The 19,394-nt window shown below is 45.3% G+C and overlaps 1 protein-coding gene across 1 annotated transcript in view; it reads left to right on the plus strand.

Annotated features, from left to right (window-relative positions):
• The first annotated feature begins 6,412 nt into the window (after window positions 1-6,412).
• The window catches only part of skia (v-ski avian sarcoma viral oncogene homolog a), an 88,781-nt gene continuing 75,799 nt past the window's right edge, over window positions 6,413-19,394 (plus strand). The window contains exon 1 of the mRNA XM_031747931.2: window positions 6,413-7,767. Coding sequence (XP_031603791.1) covers window positions 6,862-7,767 — 906 coding nt within the window. The 5' untranslated portion in view covers window positions 6,413-6,861. The remainder of the gene's footprint in view (window positions 7,768-19,394) is intronic.

Here is a 19,394-nt window from a genome sequence, read left to right on the forward strand (position 1 = left end):
CAGTGCAAAATTACATCATAAGAAATGTTACTGTAATCATGAGACTTTGTTCCTTTGCTAGGACACACATAAAGTGGAAACTTGAAGTGGTGGGACTTTCTGAGCCTTTTATGCTTTTGGCCAGAGGACAGGGACCAACGGAGAGCGGCTACAATTATGCAATGGAAAAAGACGAGGCAAAGCTGGACTGAATGAAAGGAAAAGCAAAGAAAGGAAAGAAGACAGCATTATTCAAAATAATGGAAAACAGAACTATGTGAAAACTTGCTACTTTAAAATAAGATGAGAGCTTTTTTTGAACTGGTTCCTCATAAGATGAGTATTGCAGAAGGACTTCACGATGGGTTTTTTTCTACCTCGGCCACAGTGGGGGAACACACAAAGCAGGGCTGTGGGCCAGGACTGTGGTACATAGTGCTTCTCTGAGAAGAAGTAACCCGGCGCCTGGAAAGAAACATTATGTCACTCCTCACACATGATGCTGTGTTGTGCTTCCATAGAGACGATGAGGAAGCCTCAGCAGCAGCACCACTGGTTTGGAAAGGTACACCGCCAGCAGCTTTCCTATGGAGTGATGAAAACATCACTCCACAACTAACTATTCACAGGTTCTGATAGATTGTAGCCAATTGTAACAATTCCTCTATTATCCTCATTTGCAGCTCACTCTTTTTTCCCCCTGGGACTTCACAACAGCAGCTTTGGATTCACAGTTTAACAAAAAAACTCAATCTGCCAACTTCCGGAAGACTGCTAAGAGGCAGCCCCAGGGACAGTGCAGAGTGTACACTATGAACATTTCTGTCTAAAAAGACACTGTTAGTATGTTTGATCAATAGTGTGCTGCGTACATGCTTTTCCCCTGGTGAATGTGAGGAAGAGTTGCTTACCTGCACCTCCAGATTGTTATTTATGCTGATGACTCAAGAACCAGTTGCATCAGGATGTGTCCTCACTGGAGTCTTTGGGTTAGCTGTTCCACATCTAGGGATACTTCTTGTTGGGGGGATCTCATGTGAGAGTTTGCCCAAGTACTTCAGGACTTGAAGAAGCGTATCACTGCATCCATCAGACTCTCTTATGGGGATCCTTTGGGAGTGCTTAGTGAGGGCTTGGTTCACATTGCCAGCAATGAATTAGATTTGTTGCCACTGAGCCAGCCTAGTGTCTATGATTTATCATATGAATACAAGTTCTTGGCTTAGCTAAGAGAATATCCAGTTCTGGGTATTGGGCTTGCGTTTAGTAGATGATGTGGTCCTGTTGGCTTCACTGGGCAGCGAACCTCGGGTTCCATAGGGGCAGAGTCACTACTACATTTCAAACTAGGGTTCATCGCTAGGAAAGACTGGATTGCCTGCCTCAAGTGGATGTGTTTTAAGTATCTTGTGGCCTTGAGGAAAAAGTGGGCTGTGAGGTTGATGGATGTTGCAACATCTCCAGTGATGTGGTATCATGTATGTATCATGGTCAGTACACATAAACAAAACAGTGAAGAAGGCGCAGCAGCACTTCTTCTTTCTCAGGAGACTGAAAAGATTTGGCATGAGCCCCCGCATCCTCAGGACCTTCTATCACTGTGCCATTGAGAGCATCCTCACTGGATGCATCACCACCTGGTACGGCAACAGCACCGCTTACAACCGCAAAGCTCTCCAGAGAGTAGTGCGGTGTGCTGAACGGATAATTGGAGGTGAGCTTCCCTCCCTCCAAGACATCTACAGGAAGCGGTGCCTGAGGAAAGCGGGGAGGATCATCAAGGACTCCAGTCACCCCAGCCACAAACTGTTCAGACTACTTCCATCAGGAAGGAGGTTCTGCAGCATCCGGTCCCGTACCAGCAGACTGAGAGACAGCTTTTTCCACCAGGCCATCAGACTGCTGAACACTTCATAGACACCTCAGCTTCACTACTTGAACCTCAACATTATGCACTCCACACTGTACATTAATGCCACTGTTTTGCACATGTCCGACTACCAACCTCTGTACATTTTATATATCTTATTTTATTGTTTACTCTATTTCATTTGTAAAATATGTATATACACACTCACTCACACACACACACACACACACACACACACACACACACACACACACACACACACACACACACGTAGAAAAACATATTTAGTATACACATCCAATAATGCATATACTCTTATATATTGTACATATATTTATTACTTTCAGATTTAGCCATTCTTATATTTTTGCTGGTTTTACGTTATTGTATTTTTGCACAACTCTGTTGCTTGTGAAGCTCGCACACAAGAATTTCACTCACATGTACTGTACCAGTGTACCTGCACATGTGACGTGACAATAAAAGTGATTTGATTTGATTTGATTTGATTTGATGTAGAGTGCAGATGTGGACCCAGATACAGACTGGTTTACAGAGTTAAAAAAACAAAAACACAAACCTTTATTTAGATAAATGGAAAGTCCGACAAACTCAAACCAGAAGACACAGACAGGAAGAACCACAGCGAACAAACAGCGCGACCCAACAAAGGACGGAGACAAACCGAGACCTGACACACACGAATGAGGCAATCAGGGGAATTGGACATGATACAGTTGTAACTAATGAAATGAAACATGGAAATAAACTGAATACAAAGCACAGGAACACGTGACTATCAAAATAATATGGAAGGTAATAAACAAGCAACAATAACAGAGAGATGGAGACTTAATTAAAAACAGGGAAGGCAGGAAAAACAAAAATAACAACAAACTACAACCATGAACATAACCAGATTACAAAATGACAGGGTGACTATAAACAACAAATGTAACCTACAAAACAGATAAAACCAAAGTTTTAATACCTGAAAAGGAAACTTAAGAAACAAGCTATATAATAATACACAAACTGGAAGGATCAGAAAAGAGAATCAGTAACACAGGGTAACAGACCCAGGACCATTAATATTAATTTAGATAAATATATTCATATATTAAACTGAACTGCATGGTCTCTGCTCTTTTTCCCTCTGCGATCTACTTCCGTGGCCCAACTGCTGGTTATGCAACAAATATGCAGAAAACTAAGAAATGACAAAGGATGCAGATACTTTTTGATGGCGCTATAACCGTGAGGAGTGAAAGAGTGGAACAGAAACCGAATTGCTCGATTCATTGTGGGAAGTTCCCCCAACAGCCTCAGACTCTAATAACATAACCAAGAGATGGTTCAGAGTCTATGAGGTGTATGCTGTATCAAAAAGGACAGCTTTAAGCCTAATCCTTAAATTAGAGACATGTCTGCCTCCACAATCCAAACTGGAAGCTGGTTCCACAGGCGAAGATCCTCACAGCTGAATTCTCTCTTATTGCAATTGATTTTTCACATGCATCTCTCAGTCCTCCATAGCTCGTCTCCATAGCTCGTCTCCAGCTGATGCAGGACACAGCAGCAAGGCTGCTAATGGAATGACTGGAGGATTTTATGGGTTAGGCTTTCTTTAATCTTCTCCCCTTTATTTTTGGCCATAGTTTGCAACAATGCATGCATGCATGTGTGCATGTTGGAACCAGTGTCTGTTGTTATAGCTGATTGTGTGTCTGTATGTTTTAAAATGTACACTAACATGTTTTTTTTCTTACCCCATTATTTGAAACCTGGTTCCATATTACTCGAACATTCACTGTAACATTATATCCACTGTACCACAGATCTGCTCCATCTCACCACTGGTCGTCCAGACTCTCTTTTCTCTGGAGGAAACCTTTGCAATTGGTTATGGCTACGTTCCAAACACATGGACATGGAATTGCAGCCATGCCCGTGTGAGGAAAGGCTGCTGTCGTTCTTTGGGGTTTTCTGGAGTAGTCCTGGGAGGAAAGATTTTAAGCATTAGCTCTAAGCACTGTCTCAGCTCTGTCAAAAATAACCTACTGCAGAGCATGCTAGTGTATAGCACAAGTTACCATGGTGATGTACCCTGATAAGAAGCGACCCACTGTTGTGACACTGAAGGTCTAAATTTGAACTTACCTCACTAACCACATATGAGTAAATGATAATCACAGATGAGCTCGCTGGATGTTTGGGGGGCAGGAGGACAAGCACTGCTTGGTAAGAACATGAATCATTGAAAATGAGGGTTGGCACACACTCTGCACTGTCTAACAGCTTTGGCCTTGATAGAATGAGAAGCCTAAAGGAAACACACGCTTTGTATCTCACTTGAAACTGTGGGAGAGAGAAGACAAAATCCACACACAGCCAGTAAACACAGTGTGCCAGTATAGGTGCCACAGCTGTATGCTGGCTGAGAGGATGGTGTCATGCTGCCACGACAGGGCTGGAGCCCAGACCTGTGCCTCCAACACCTCAGGGACCACTGGCTGCACACTGTATAAAGGTTATTTAAAAACGTTACACGTAATCAGTAATCAGTCACTGTTGGGGCTGTGTGTAACACATACAGTCAAAGAGCACAGATTGTACTACTGTTCAGTCATAAATCTCATGTTCTGTCTTGCTGCAGACAGCGCACTGATAGTCAGAACCACAAACTCTTTGGGGTTCATATAACTGAGTAGTTACTCTGCAGTTCTACAAATACTGAGAACTACTGTGATTTAAATATGTTCTTTTATTGTTACAGGTGGGATAAAGATACTTTTCTATTAGTATGATTAGTAACTAATTAATGAATAAATAAATTCAGTCCTATAGAGTTTTTGGTGACTAAATGATAAAATGCTGCAGTAGAAATATTTAATCATGTTTAGACATTCACAAATGCAAACTCAAGAGTTGCCCGTCAGACTTGTTTGTGGTCAGCAGTGGGAGATCCTTGACCCCCGATCCTGCCATAACGTTGCAGTTACAACACTGTGTGGCTAGGGGACGCCACAGGAACAGCAAACTCGTACTGGAGTTGAACTTCGACTCGGACCCCCTGAGGTTGAGCTTGTATGTTTGAATCAGCCATTTATTTTTCTCCTCTTCACTTGTTATAGCAAAGTTCAGAGAAAACAAAGCCTCTGTCTATTTATATGAGTGGTATTCACAGATCTGATATATTAGGCGACCTGGTACTTAAAGCAAATAAGAGAGAAGGTTTAAAGGTAGCGAACAATTATGATGCTGAGAGCGCAGGTGCATGTTCAAATGTCCACTAACAACTTATTATAGCTGGTCTGTGGAAAAAAACAAGACTCTAGCCATTTCATTAGCAGGATGGTTTCTCAAGGTCGCCAACACATGAAACTTGTTTACTCGGCGCCTCTTGCCAAACAGTTTTAACACATTCAGGCAGAAGGGAAAATAAATAAACCGCAGTCAGTCGTGCAATTTGCGTTTCCTCTTCCAAAGCTAAATTTGTCTTGTCTCGCAAAACACCACCCATCCTCTTTCGACTTTTTCTCTCTGTCTTGACAGCAGCCGTGAACCGAGTGATTCACATAGACACCCAGCTCTTCTGCTAGCTTCGGGGTACATGGGAAATGTGGTAAATACGAGCACTCCTAGTTTGCGTGAAAATTCCGTTCCCGTCGGGGTTTCGTCGATGGATTACTGCACCGCTGCTGTAAACAAACTGCATGTTGAGTTAAAATGCAGACAAAAGTTGCGGAGAAATGGGTCACCAATGTGTAAACTGTGTGCTCCAGATGTTTGCCCACATTATAATATAGCAGCAGTAATAGGGTATCGTTCATTGGTTTTTAAATAACTTAATGATAATAATTTTTAAAATGCAAACATTTTATTAGCAGTATAAAATCATTCAAATAAAGGTGTATAGTAATAATAAAGGAACAGAGTACAAAATAACAAAGTAAATGTAATAATATTTTATTTTTTCTCTCCTCCGCTGCCTATTGTGTTGTACGTTTCATTGTTTTTCTTTATGCTACCTGTTCTGACCTGTCTCCTCGATGTGACGTTTGTGTAATGTGTGTATGGTCGGAAGAGGTCCTGTTTCGCTGCAGGCAACTGCAAGTGACAAATAAAGCTTCTTCATCAAAAGAAGAGTCTCTCCTTTAAGAGCCAACCATGCAGTCAATTATATATTAGAATGAAAGGCTAAAGCATCGTATAGACACAGCTTGGGGTGCCACGTGGTAAAAAAAACAACATTTCCCATCTACGCCTTGGAAAAAGTAGCAAAAAGTCTAAATTCTCCTTTTCTTCCACGGCCTGAATGCGTCGTTGTCTTTGCTTTGCTCAGTTCGTTTCTTTTTCTTCGCTGTTCTCTTTTCTGTGTGCACGTGCGCGCGTGTACGTGCGGGGGGTGGCGGCTTGTTCCTGGAAGAGCCCGGCCTGCCTGCAGAGTCACTCACATTCCTGGCCGGGATTCAATGACTGAGCCAGACACAAACGCAAAGGGAGGGGGCGTGTGAGTGAGCGCGCGACAGAGAGACCTAGACCGAGCGCGAGGGAGAGAGAGAGAGAGACACGCGCACTCAGACAGGGGGAGAGAGAGCTCTCGCGAGCGGGCTGGCTCTTCAGACTTCTCTCCGCGCAGTCAGAGTGAACTGCGGGGGCAGACGGGGTGGATGTTTCGTCCTCGACAGCGGAAAGAACCTCAAATAAGGATTTTTACATTTCGTTTTCACGCCTGACAAACGGAACTTTTCGCCTCGGTGGAGTTTGGAAGCCGTTTTTTCAAATATGGACAGTCGGCGCACTGTTACAGGGAGCGACTGGTCGGTGTTGACTCACACACGGGAATAAAACCGCAGCTGGGACTTTTTTCCTGGATGGTTGATGAGGCGTTTCGCACATCTGATCAGCTTTGGGACACGGTGGATTTACCAGGTTGAAGGACGCCTAGCTGGTTGTGATTCCCGGTCGACCGTAGGAAGGATTTACGCATCTAAAGTTGCAGGAAAAGCATGGAGACTGTAAGTCGGCCGAGCTTCCAGCCTCATCCGGGACTGCAACAAACTCTCAAGCAGTTTCACCTCAGCTCTATGAGCTCGTTGGGTGGACCGGCCGCTTTCTCTGCTCGCTGGCAACATGAGCTGCTCTTTAAGAAGGACGGGAAGGAGCCCGAGCCGGTTCTGCAGCATCTGCCGCCGCCCGTGATGCCCGGCCCGCTCTTCATCCCGTCGGACCGCTCCACGGAGAGGTGCGAGACGGTCCTGGAGGGGGAGACCATCTCCTGCTTTGTGGTCGGCGGGGAGAAACGGCTGTGTCTGCCGCAGATTCTCAACACGGTGCTGCGGGACTTCACCCTGCAGCAGATCAACTCCGTGTGCGACGAGCTGCACATCTACTGCTCCCGCTGCACGGCCGACCAGCTGGAAATCCTTAAAGTCATGGGGATCCTGCCCTTCTCGGCGCCGTCCTGCGGTCTCATCACCAAGACGGACGCAGAGCGGCTCTGCAACGCCCTGATCTACGGAGGCGCTTACCCGCCGCGCTGCAAGAAGGAGATGAACGGAGGCTCGCTGGAGCTGCAGTTCACCGACAGGAGCTTCAAAGTCTATCACGAGTGCTTCGGCAAGTGCAAAGGCTTGTTCGTGCCGGAGCTGTACACCAGCCCAAACGCAGCGTGCATCCAGTGCATGGACTGCAGACTAATGTACCCGACCCACAAGTTCGTGGTGCACGGCCACAAGGCGCAGGAGAACAGGACTTGCCACTGGGGCTTCGACTCGGCCAACTGGAGGGCGTACATCCTCCTGGGCCAGGATTACACGGAGAAAGAGGAGAAGGCCCGCCTGGAGCTGTTCCTGGACGAGATTAAGGAGAAATTCGACTTCGCCAACAAGTACAAGAGGAAAGCATCATCCAAGGTGAGCTGGTCTCCGAGCTCTAACTGTTGCAGCTTGTTATTTTCCACCCTTCTCCTTAACGTTAAAACGAGCGTGGGCCACCAAACTTGAAACATGTCCCGAGCAAACACGTTTCAAGAGTGGATGCTGAGCCTGACAGTGTCTGGTCACTGCTGCTGCTGTGATCTTACTAATTGGGCGTCATCCAGCAGCGACAACAATATGCCTCTGGTGGCAATAAAGCCATTATCTGACCGTCAAACACCTAAAGGGTCGCTTTTTATTGGCCTGTACAGTAAATAGAATCTCATTTCCCAACAAACGGCTCAATGGGAAATAGTAAACAACAGTTGTGAGATAATGTTGTCCCTTCTTCAGAACACTGTGGTTCAGTGGGCTAGAAGCTGTCTGTGACTGTCTCTATCTCCAGTGGGCGAGATAGACCTGACTGTTAGTGTGACAGACCGGTCTGGTCTCTTATGTGTCATTTTACTTGTCTGTGGTTTAATCAGTGCTGATGTCATTTCCCCTCTCTCTAGTCTTATCCACGTTCTCCTGTGTTCTTGTTTGAACAGTCCCAGTAATCAGGTTTTAGGTTCTGCATGCTTTCAGTGGTCACACACCTCCAGCCTCAATCATCAGGTTTGCTTTTTCTGAGCCAACTTACTTTACAGCTGCATGGAAGGACTCTGTTAGCTTTGGTGTTTGCAGACTGATAGAAAGAATCCCACCCCTGTAGGGGGAAAAAGGCTAGTGAGCCCATTTGCATGAACTGTTACACATGAATGGAGCTGATGAAGCGGGGTTTAGAAGTATTGTGGTGGAAACATAACATGATCCCAACAAAGGGAAGCATTCAGCAAACATCAGAACCCCCTCTACCAGGGCAGCCACCCAGCTCTGACAGGGCTCCTCCTTTTGCCTACTCTCCCTCTCCTCGGTGGACTTGTAGAGCAGAGCGGAGTTGTTGATGAGGCTCAGAAAGCAACAGCACAAGTGTTTACAAGAGCTTTCCTCCACTCCTCCACTGAGGCTTCTTTCAGAAAAACCTGCCAAAGAAAGGGAGATCAGGGAGGCCCTTGAAGTCCTGAAGAGTGCCAGAGTCCTACCATGCACGGTGAACACACACTCTTGGCACACACTTTCATTCAGACTTGAGTGGACACACCTCAAGGACCTCCACTTTCAGGGGCCTCTTGTGTTTTTCCAAGTGCTGACGGGGCGCCCGAATGTTAAGCTCAAGGCTTGTTTGAAATGCTTTTTAATTCAAGCCCCGCCCCCGAGCATCTGAGGGACTGCGCACAGGTTGAGAAATATTGTTGCTCTCCTTTTTCTCAACACATTTGGGCACAGCTGAGGAAATGTTTGAGGAGGATGTCGCCACAGCGCCTTACTTTGAAACACGTCACTGCTGTCAAAGGAGGGCAGCTCAGTGAATATTAGTAAGACTGATAGAAAAGTGTCAGCAGCAGTCTCGCATAGCAGACAGACACAGGAAGCGATATTGCCACACTTCCCTCCTTGCAGACGCTCTTTTGAAATCTTCCTCCAGAGACGAGTGAATCACAGAGTAAAAAAAGCTGTTCACATTTAGCAGCGTGCCTCCAGTTGTGGAGAAGTGTGAACTTGAAGTTCATTTTTCCTTTTTTTATCTCATAGGATGCAAGGCCACAGTGCAGGCTGCAAAGCACAAATGCATTAAAGCGTTCCACGTAGTTTGGGGAAGGATTTTCTGCGCAGGCCGGCCCAAGATTGCCATGCCAGGCTTCTCCTTTCTGGCTGGCACACATAATGAGTGGGTTTCCACATGAGGATGTGGAGATAAGGCTTGTGGCTGCAGATTTAGTGTGACACTAACTTTATAATTGGGCCTCACGATGACGTCAGCTCTGCACAATCTGCCTGGCTGAGAGAGATATGAGAACTAAAGAGCGAGGGTAGCTGTGGTGGACGGTGGTGAGCAGTTGAAGCTCGACTCGTGCTTGGCTTAGAAAAAAAGTTTACCTCAGACTTTTTTGGTTTGTTTGGGTTTTGGCACCTTCCTACGTGGAGAGGGTCCTCCTCGGGCTTCTTGGTTACTGTATCATTATTATTATTATTGTTGTTGCTTCATCGGTCTGTCTCATATTGCAGATGTGTGCCTCCTCAGAGTGGTGAGCATGTTTACACAACTATTGTAACTGGTCGTGAGCGAAGCGTGCGTGTCTGCGGAGCTTTCAGGTTCCTCCTAAAGTGCTGGGATGGGATTTGTTCAGAGACAGATGTGCACTAAAAACCAGCCAGAACAATAGCAGAGGCCATTTTGCGTCGATGCTCCACATATGCTGCGTTGTTGTGCTGACAACCAGCACATTCCTGCAGGCTGTTTCCACGTGTGGCTGAGGAAAGGCTCAAACCAAACCTGCGTAGGGTTGGAACGCACAACTGTCGAGTCTGAATATATCCTTCCAAGTCAGGGCACTTCTTAAATCTGTAATGTGCAGAAGCCAGCACTTCCCTTTCTGCTGCCCCCACCCTGCTACCCCCGCTGCTTGGGATATCTGGCCTCCAGCTGAAGGAGCTGCTTGTTTCAGGAGAGACGTGGGGCTGTGGTGGTGGGGGCTCAGAGGAAGTGAACTCCCACAGGGGATATAGGCCCATGTCCTGTTTCATATGCAAGGCGCAGTGCTGGCTAAGCCTGCTGACAGTCAGCCATGTCCACACAGTGGACAGAACAACAGCTGGGAGCTGCGCGTTTCAATGGCTGTTCAGGGAATATTACCATGCTGATTCTGTGCAGCAGTCTGCAGTGGAGCCCGACTGTGTGGGTGTTTCAGTCAGTTTGTATACTTTCCTATATTATTTTCATAAAAAGTCCATTTTGTGCCCTGTGCTTGGAGAGGACACCAATTCAGCCAGGGTTCTGTAATGAGTTCTGCTGCTGTATTAAAAACTATATTTTGGGCCGTCCCATTAAAAACACGACTAACATGATGAGTTGTGTCTGTGGTTCGAGCCGAGGATCAGAACTCTAACAGTGTTGGAAATGAACCCCCTCACTGTGTGAATGGTGCTTCAGTCTTTGCTTGAAGGTATGGGGTGCATTCAAAGACAAAAGTATTCTTCACTTTCTAAGAATATTTAGAAAGAGTGTTTCATCCAGGTTTGCTGCTTTGTGTATACGCTGCTGTGTCTGCAGACCTCTTTCACGTTTCTTCTTCTATGCTGGCAATTAACAACAAAAAGCATGTGTTTTGCTTTCCTATATGGAAAAACCCATCAGCGATGAATCATTGTGCTCCATGACAAAAACTCTGAGGAACAGCCATAAGATGAAAAGTCTGTTTCCACTGCAGCTGCTCTCAGGACAGGCCTCTCTGTGGGAGCAGGGTCTACGGCTGAAAGTTTCTCAAAAGGCTGCGACTCCAGCAGTGGTGGAAATGAACTGGGTGCAGTGATTCTGTTCATACAGCACGTCTCCCTGCTGCAAGCCGTTTGTATCAACAGTTTTTAACCTGCAGGGCTCTAGACTAACTTGTTGACATGGGCGCACCGGTGCGCCCAACTTTAAAAATTTAGGCGTACCGGCACAAAAGTTAGGCGCACTCAAATTTTTCAACCGCATCGCTTAACACCGCAGTTTTACATGTGCACTTTCTTTGGGGGGGAAGTCCATACAGACAATATTCATTTCTAAATTATTAACTAACAAACTTGTGCATAAAGTGCTTTGTCAATATTGTAGAAAATGTTAAACTTAATCATCATCTCGGCTCCTCTGACGACCTGTTTGCTGCTGCCTGCTGCTGAAAGGCAGTGGGGAGAGGGGACACTTGGGCAGTGCATTTATTGCAGCATATAATGTGTTTTCTGGATACACTGCTGCTTTTCAGCATTGATGATTGCACCGTGTCAGAGCTGGCTATGAATTTCAGACGGATCAGGCCTTAACTTAACAGAAAAGTTATCAATAGTTCTTTTCATCTTTTCTTATTACCCACAGCTACATCCACTTCTGTCGGGCCTAGGCTGCTCACTAGGGCTGGGTATCATCACTGATTTCTATAATCCATTCGATTCCGGTTCTCAAAGTCCTGATTCGATTCAATTTAGCCTCAGACAGTCAGAAATATTATAATTCTGATCATTTATCAGCACTGATACACATGAGACTTCATCAGAGATGTGAACATCACAGCAGATGCCTTTGTGTCAAAGTAACTGAGGATAAAACACAGAAAAACATGAAGGAGATTTTCCTGGTCTGGCGTTTTATAGCAGATAACCTTAAAAATATTCTGCAATATTCTGCAATTTTGCATAATTTTAAGAAGTTTAAATTTCTTCAGTATTGAACAGCAGAAATTAGGCTTTCTTGTCCGAGGTCATTTAAGTGAAAAAAGAAAAAGACAGCGCTGTAAACAACGGTAGACTGGTGGGTAATAAGCGAATGAATAATGCAGAAAACAGAGATTTGAGACGGGGAAACTGTTCTTGAAGTACAGAGAGAGAGAGAGAGAGAGAGAGAGCTGTGCATGAAGTGTGATTTTTATCGTGGTGGAAGCAAAACAGCAAAAGTCAGAGGGAATTCATGACGACATTGATCAAATGTGAAGCGTAGTTTGCTGCTTCTTTTGCTGCTGGCTCGGCGAATTTTGGTTGGAGAGACAAAACCTGCAGCTCAGAATCAGCGCAAAAAAGACGGAAACACAGCGCGGACCCGACGCATCAGAATCGCTGAGCTCCGACAGCGTGTCCGTGTTCAGCCGTGGGGTGAGAAAGCCGAGAAAGACAAAGCTGATTCTGATGCGTCGGGTCGCTCTGTGTTTACGTCTTTGTGTGGAATCCGTTAATGAATCGATATCGCTTTATTCAAGCTACTCACCTCTCTCTTCCACCTGCACGTTCAACTGGACCACGGCCAATCAGAGAGGTCCCGCCCCTGACTATCTCTGATTGGTTTAGTCCACGATAGGGGCATAATGTGTGTCTGCTGTTGACCACACTGAGAGTCGCACCACTGAAAAATTTGGTCGCATTTGCGACCAAATTGGTCGCACTCTAGAGCCCTGACCTGTGCAAACAAAAGGACTTTTCTTTCCTCAGGCATGGCTCGACTGTGCACAAAGGATGAAAGCAGTGCACAGTCCTGATTTCTGATTATCAACAATTTCAAATGGTGCTTCAAATTTACAGAAGCTGTGAGATTTTCAGTGGCATCACGTTGTTTGAGTAATAGTTGATTGGATTCACAGCTGAGAAGAACGATTTCTTCCAACATGTGAGAAGTGAAGTCTTTGGTGAAATATCTTTGACAAAGAGCAGTGGTGCCGAAACACGGTGCTGCTGTCATATTCCTGCCTGCTATGGACACAAACTTGCTTGAAGTCAATAAGGGTCTGCCTGTCCATTTCAAGAAGATGGAGGGGTGAAAAAGAGCAGGGCAGATAACGTTTGTGCATGGCTGCATGCAGGTCATCTGGGAAAGTTTGAATATCTGTTTGACGAGCCAGTAGCATGCGTGAAAATCCAGTGTTTCCTTCCAGTCTTTGACATTCCTGTGAGAATATTCCGAGCCTTATGATAACACAAGCACACCAGGCTGGCTGTGGCTGTTCTTAAGTCTTCAAAGGACCTTAAGTGTGTCTCACTGGGATTAAAGCACGAGTAAGAGAGCACCCAGTGACCTGATCCAGGCGTCTCGTGGGACAGAAGCTCTTTCTCAGCCAAATGATGGAATTTGATGTCTAGTTTGACTGTTAGCCACAGCTGATGGTAGGTAACCATAGGCATGTTTGTTTAATGAGGTGGTCTTTGAAATATTCATCAGCAGGACTGGACGGGCCCAAGCAGCGCTCTCAGCTGCAGCTCTTTCCCCAGGAGTTTTTACATAGGTTGAGCTGTGAAGGGGGGCAGTGTTAGTGGTCTGTATGAAAATAACTGTCAAAAAGTTTGACAGGTTTTTGTTTTTTAACATCAGAGAATCAGGCAATCAGTTTTCCACCAGTCCTTCTGCTGGTGAGCAGAAGTGCTCCGAGTGCTGAATGTTGAAACACATTTTATTCTTAGTTTTTTTAGTAAAAAGCTTTTCAGTGTAAATGGACTGGTTCTTATATAGCGCTTTTCTACTCTCAAAGCGCTTTATACAACTCGTGCATTCACCCAATCACACAAGCACTTTATCTAAGGTTTTTAGTGCTTCTAACATTCATACATCGATGGATGCATCGGAGGGTTAGTATCTTGCCCAAAGATAGTTGGCATGTAGACTGGAGGAGCCTGGGATCGAACCTGTGCTACCGCCTGAGCTACAGCCACCCAGTGTGAGTCTAAAGCCTAACCAGCACCTGGGTGATGTTTAGTGTGGGACTGAATGGTGCAGCCTGTCCACACTCTGTGTATGGATTGTATGCATGATTAAAAGAGTCATATCTGTCTGTAAAAAGCGAAATTCCAGATTTCTTTCCCCACATCTGTATAAAGTGTCGAGGAAGATACGAGATCAGGCTGTGCAGATAATCTGATGTGTATGTAGGACATGCGTTTCCATGGAAAATTCCAATCTTCTGCTGTCTTGCTGTCTTTCTTAAAGCTTTTCTTAATCTTTGACAATAAACGCCGCGATCGTTGGTGAGGGATGCTGTCTAGATGGATCCAGGATGAGCTGGAGTCAGATGGGAGGGGGGAGGTTACTTTCTGCTGTGTCAGACCAGGAGCAGCCTTTGTGTATGATAGCAGTGTTGGCCGCTGGAGGTACCCCATCCCCCCTCATGCTGTTTGTAGGGCAGCTAGTATTGCATGACCTTTCCCTCCCCAAATAAAGAGGTGACCCACCTCACCCCTCGCCTCTCTTGACGACCAGTCGGCCAATGGCGTGCGGCTTAGCCGCTCCCAGGGGGCAGATGGCTGTCTGATGAAGGCAGCTAGTCTCACATACTATGAAATAAATGAAATCCACTGGCACTGTGATACAGTAAACTGAATGCTGTGCAGTGGAAGTTGTGCTCAGATGCATTTCAGATTTGGTTACAAACTTTTCCACAAAGCATACACAGGAACGTGTGAATAGCAAAAGCATCCCTTTGCCTCGTTTGGAGCGCGATGGCGCACAGGCCTGGTCGGGTGTTTGATCTGCAGTCATACGAGTGCGCATGTGGACAAATATGTGTTCTTGTTTTGTGCCTGCATCAGCTGTAGGAGGAGATTAACATGAGCTCAATGCCTACTCATTTCCATCTCCATCTGCCTGTCTCCCACAGTGATGCTTCCCATCCCTCCCCCATCCCAGCCACACATACTGAGCTTAGACTTCCACACAGCAACCCGATTCCACCCCCGCAATTCCTTTTAAGTCTTATAAATGATACAGAAGCCCGAAGAATCATACGTGCACGCATTTACAGCCTTGCAGCTCTGTAACACAACATCCACAATGTCCTCCTTTAAGATCATGTCACCAGCCAGTGGTCCAGCTCAGTCCATGGGACGAGTGCTAGCTCATCTCCTGAATCATCTCAAAGTTTGGGAAGGAGAGGTAGAGGTACAGGCAGATACTGGGAGATTGTCAAGCTAATAATAAACGGTGCTAATCGTACGTCTGATTGAACGGGCACCGTTCCTCCGAGCAGGAGCTGCCAAGTCAACTAAGCAGCCTTGCAAAGTCTCTGTCAAGTGGATGGGACGGCAGTGAGAGACTTTTATGTTTAAGAAGCAGAGCAGATATGTAGAATAGCATCGTCGCCCTTTTTCTTTATACGGCCTACACTGCTCCAAAAAATCCCACTGAAAGAGACATCATGTGACTCACATTCATTTCTATTTGAAATTAAATCATGTCCCCATTGCATGTACTACTGTAGTACCAAACTTTACAGCTCGGTTTATAATACTAAAAATAAAGCTGATTGACCTTAGCCATCTTTTGTTTGTCCTCTCCATCGTGGCCTTCTCTGTTAGTTGGGGAGCTTGATTGTCTGTCACCAAAGGGGGCATTAAATGTTCCTTTTCAAATGCAGTAACAGTATATCAGCTTTCCAAATAAGCAACCAGTCCAAAGCAGTCAGAGCAGAGAGTGTGAAAGGGCATCAGGTATACTTTCTGTTCTTAAGAGAAAGGCTCGGTTCTTGGAAACCTCTTCCTTTCTTTTTCACTCTTCAAGGGATTTTTTTTTGGGGGGGGCACACTGGTTTGGCCTCAGCCATGTGGAAGGGCAGCTCCCAGGAGGTTGGCGGGGTATTGTTGTGGAAGTATGGGGTGGTGTTTGTATTATGTGTGGGGTTTCGGGGCAGTTGTCCACTGGCTAGCTATTGTCATATCCTTTGTGACCAGTATCAGCTGTGGATCTGTTACTTTGAGTCCCATCCCCCTTCAGTGCGGGGATCAGTGATTCCAAAGTGCCTGACTCCCCCCTCCAACCCTCCGTCCCCCTGTTTATCATCTTTAGTAGTAGAAAGCAGACAGTGTGGACGCTGTCTGCTTTCTACTAATACATGTAGATGTTAAGAGACATTTAGCTTCCTTTAAACCAGACTGATACTGGTTTTTGGTTCCAGCACTGCTGGTTAGGGAGCACTGGGCTCTGGTGTCATGAGGCTAACGCAAGTTTACCACTGAGTGACAAAATGTAATTATCCTATCATATCAGTGTGCCTCTGATACCCATAATAAACCACCAGCCAGCCATGATTAACATTTGGATGCTTGTTATTTGTTAACATGGCTGTGTGTGTGGATATATGTGTGTAGGTAAGTATGTGTGTTTTCTTATTGATTTTAATTACATGTGCCTGTAGATGGAAATGAGCTAAAACATCATTTACCCTTTTTTCTCATTAAATGCTTCCTGTCATGTCTTTGTTCAGTCACATATTCCTCACCAAACAGCCGTCTGCTTCTGACATTTGATGGTATTTTTAGTCATTTGATTTATTCGTTTATCAAATAGTCGGATAAAGAATAACAGCAATCTGATGAAAGTATGTGCTTGTGAGAGACGAGGGGGACACGGCGTTGGGTGAAGGGCCCGAGGCACAGGTCTTGTTTGTCTAAGGTCTTTGAAAAAGTTGTTTTTAAGCAGCTCACTGAGCATCTGTCAACTAACAATCTGTTTGAACCATTTCAGTCTGCTTTTAGACCAAATCACTCCACAGAAACAGCTTTAATCAAATTGGCAAACGATCTGTTGGTAAATGCAGACAACGATCGCACTTCAGTTTTATTACTGCTGGATCTAAGTGCTGCGTTTGACACTGTGGATCACTGTATTGTATTGGATAGGCTTGAACATTTTATTGGAGTTACAGGAAATGTTTTATCGTGGCTGAGATCCTACCTGTCTGGGAGATCTCAGGCTGTTAGTTTAAAACATGATCTCTCTGAGACCTGTGCAGTGAGGCACGGGGTCCCTCAGGGCTCCGTACTTGGACCGTTGCTGTTTTCTCTGTATCTGCTGCCTCTTGGTGTCCTTTTACGTTCTTTTAATGTAACTTTTCATTGTTACGCTGATGACCTGCTGCTTTATGTTCCTTTAACCATTGGAAATTGTGCTGAAGTCTAAATTAGAATCGTGTCTATCTGCAATTAGGGGCTGGTTATCGGATAATTTCCTGCTTCTAAATACTGATAAGATAGAGTTGATGGTCACTGGACCACAAGAATTTGAATACTTGTCCCAAAATTTCATCTTGAGAATTGATGACGATGTCATAAATTGCAGGGCCAAGGTAAAAAAACTTGTCCACACATTTGTGTCTTCACGTATTGATTATTGTAACGCTCTTCTTTCTGGGCTTCCAAAGAAAAGTTTTAGAGGTCTACAGATGGTACAAAATGCAGCTGCTCGCATTTGAACAAGAACTGGGAAATTCGAGCACATTACCCCTGTACTGAGATCTCTTCATTGGCTACCTTCTCAGGTTCGAGCAGATTTTAAGGTCCTGCTGCTCACCTACAAGGCTTTAAATGGTTTGGCACCTTCATACCTCTCCGACCTTTTACACCTTTATGTTCCATCCCGTGCTCTCTGATCTCAGGACTCTGGCCTTCTAAAGGTTCCCAGAGCCAGAAAAAGACAGTTGGAGAGTGTGCTTTTTCTTTTGGTGCCCCATTTTTGTGGAACAACCTCCCTCAGGATATTAGGCAGGCATGCTCTGTGGAGGTTTTTAAAGCTTTGTTCACCCGATCCTACATGTCTTAATTCTTTGCCTTTTAGTTTGTTTTTTTTTAAAATTTTTATCGTTTTCAACTTTTATTGTGTTTTTAACTTGTATTGCTATGCATCACTTTTATTTATTTATCTCTTTATTTTCAAATAGCTGTACAGCACTTTGTCTGAAAGCGCTTTATAAATAAAGTTATTATTGTTATTATTATTACAACCAGAGACAAGTCGCTGCAGGAAGGACCACGTCTGTAGGACAGGAGGTGCATGTAACCAGGCGAGCCGTGGGGGCAGAGCTGCTGTATGCATCAATCAAACCCACTTTATGGAATGACAAACAAACGTGAGTCACGCTTTGTGTAAGACACAAGTGTTGCACTTTGTTTGTCTCACACTGAAACAAAGTCTGCTAATAAAAGACAGAAAGCTCCGTCTTTGTTTCTGGATGCACCTTTTTGATCCCTTAAACATCACCTTTGTGAAATCAAATGGCAGCTTTGTGAGAGAAGGCAAAGTTGCGAAAGCACGCAGCAGACTTGAGTGCACGCGCATGTCTTTTCTCAGAAATGGTGTGTTTCCTGGCTGCACACAGCACAAACACATCTGATCTTTACTGTTGTTTAGTCTGCTCTGAGTCATTGTGATGTCTAGCCGCTGTTAGTTATGTTAGGGCTGAGCGAGTTAATGTTAAACAGGATTAATTGGCACGGCGGCCAACCCAGCAAGTAGGCGCTGTCGTGAACTTTGACTGACCGTTCGAGTGTTTGTCACACTTGTATGAGAAGTGCTGCTTTATCAAATTCAGTGGGTTTAAGTGAAACCAGCAAAGAAGCTTTGGGCTGGTTCGATTTGCTGAGCGCAGACGGGAGCGCACGGCCCGGGCAGAACAGGACGACAGCGCTTCTGTAACAGACTTTATAAAGTGCAGCCACACCTTGCCTCAGTTTGTCAGGAAGTTGAGGTGGAAGATGGGTGTGTGCGAGCAAATTAGGGCCTCTTGGTAGAGGCAGTCAGGGGTTCGGAGGCTAAGGTTACTCCGGAACCAAGTGTTGGAAACATAGGCTTTTAATGTGCTTATCAGGCCGGCTGGGCTGTTCCTGCTTTCCAAGTCACCAATCTCCTGAATGAAATCAGCCAGCCTCACTCTGGCAAATGAAGGAATGCTAAATAAAACAATACGCTGAAAGACGATCCCTCCTCTTGGCACCGATGCCTGCTTCTCAGGTTCAGCTCCAGCCAGGCCCAGACTTGCTCCTCTGCTTCAGCCTATCTCATTGATTTCGTACATTGCACACTTCCTTCTACGCACTTCTTGCTTGTGTCTTATTATAAATGTGCATACGGCTGTTTAGGCATCCTCTTTCTGCATGCACACACGTGTGAATGCACTCATTCCCATCCTGCACAGCAGACAATAGCCCTCTCGAAGCCCTCGGCTTATAATTAATGTAATTGTAGATCTCTGAGATGAGGTAATGCATTGCATGTGTAACACCTCCGGGCACAGAGG

Source organism: Oreochromis aureus, linkage group 20 (assembly GCF_013358895.1).
Source record: "Oreochromis aureus strain Israel breed Guangdong linkage group 20, ZZ_aureus, whole genome shotgun sequence".
NCBI lineage: Eukaryota > Metazoa > Chordata > Actinopteri > Cichliformes > Cichlidae > Oreochromis > Oreochromis aureus.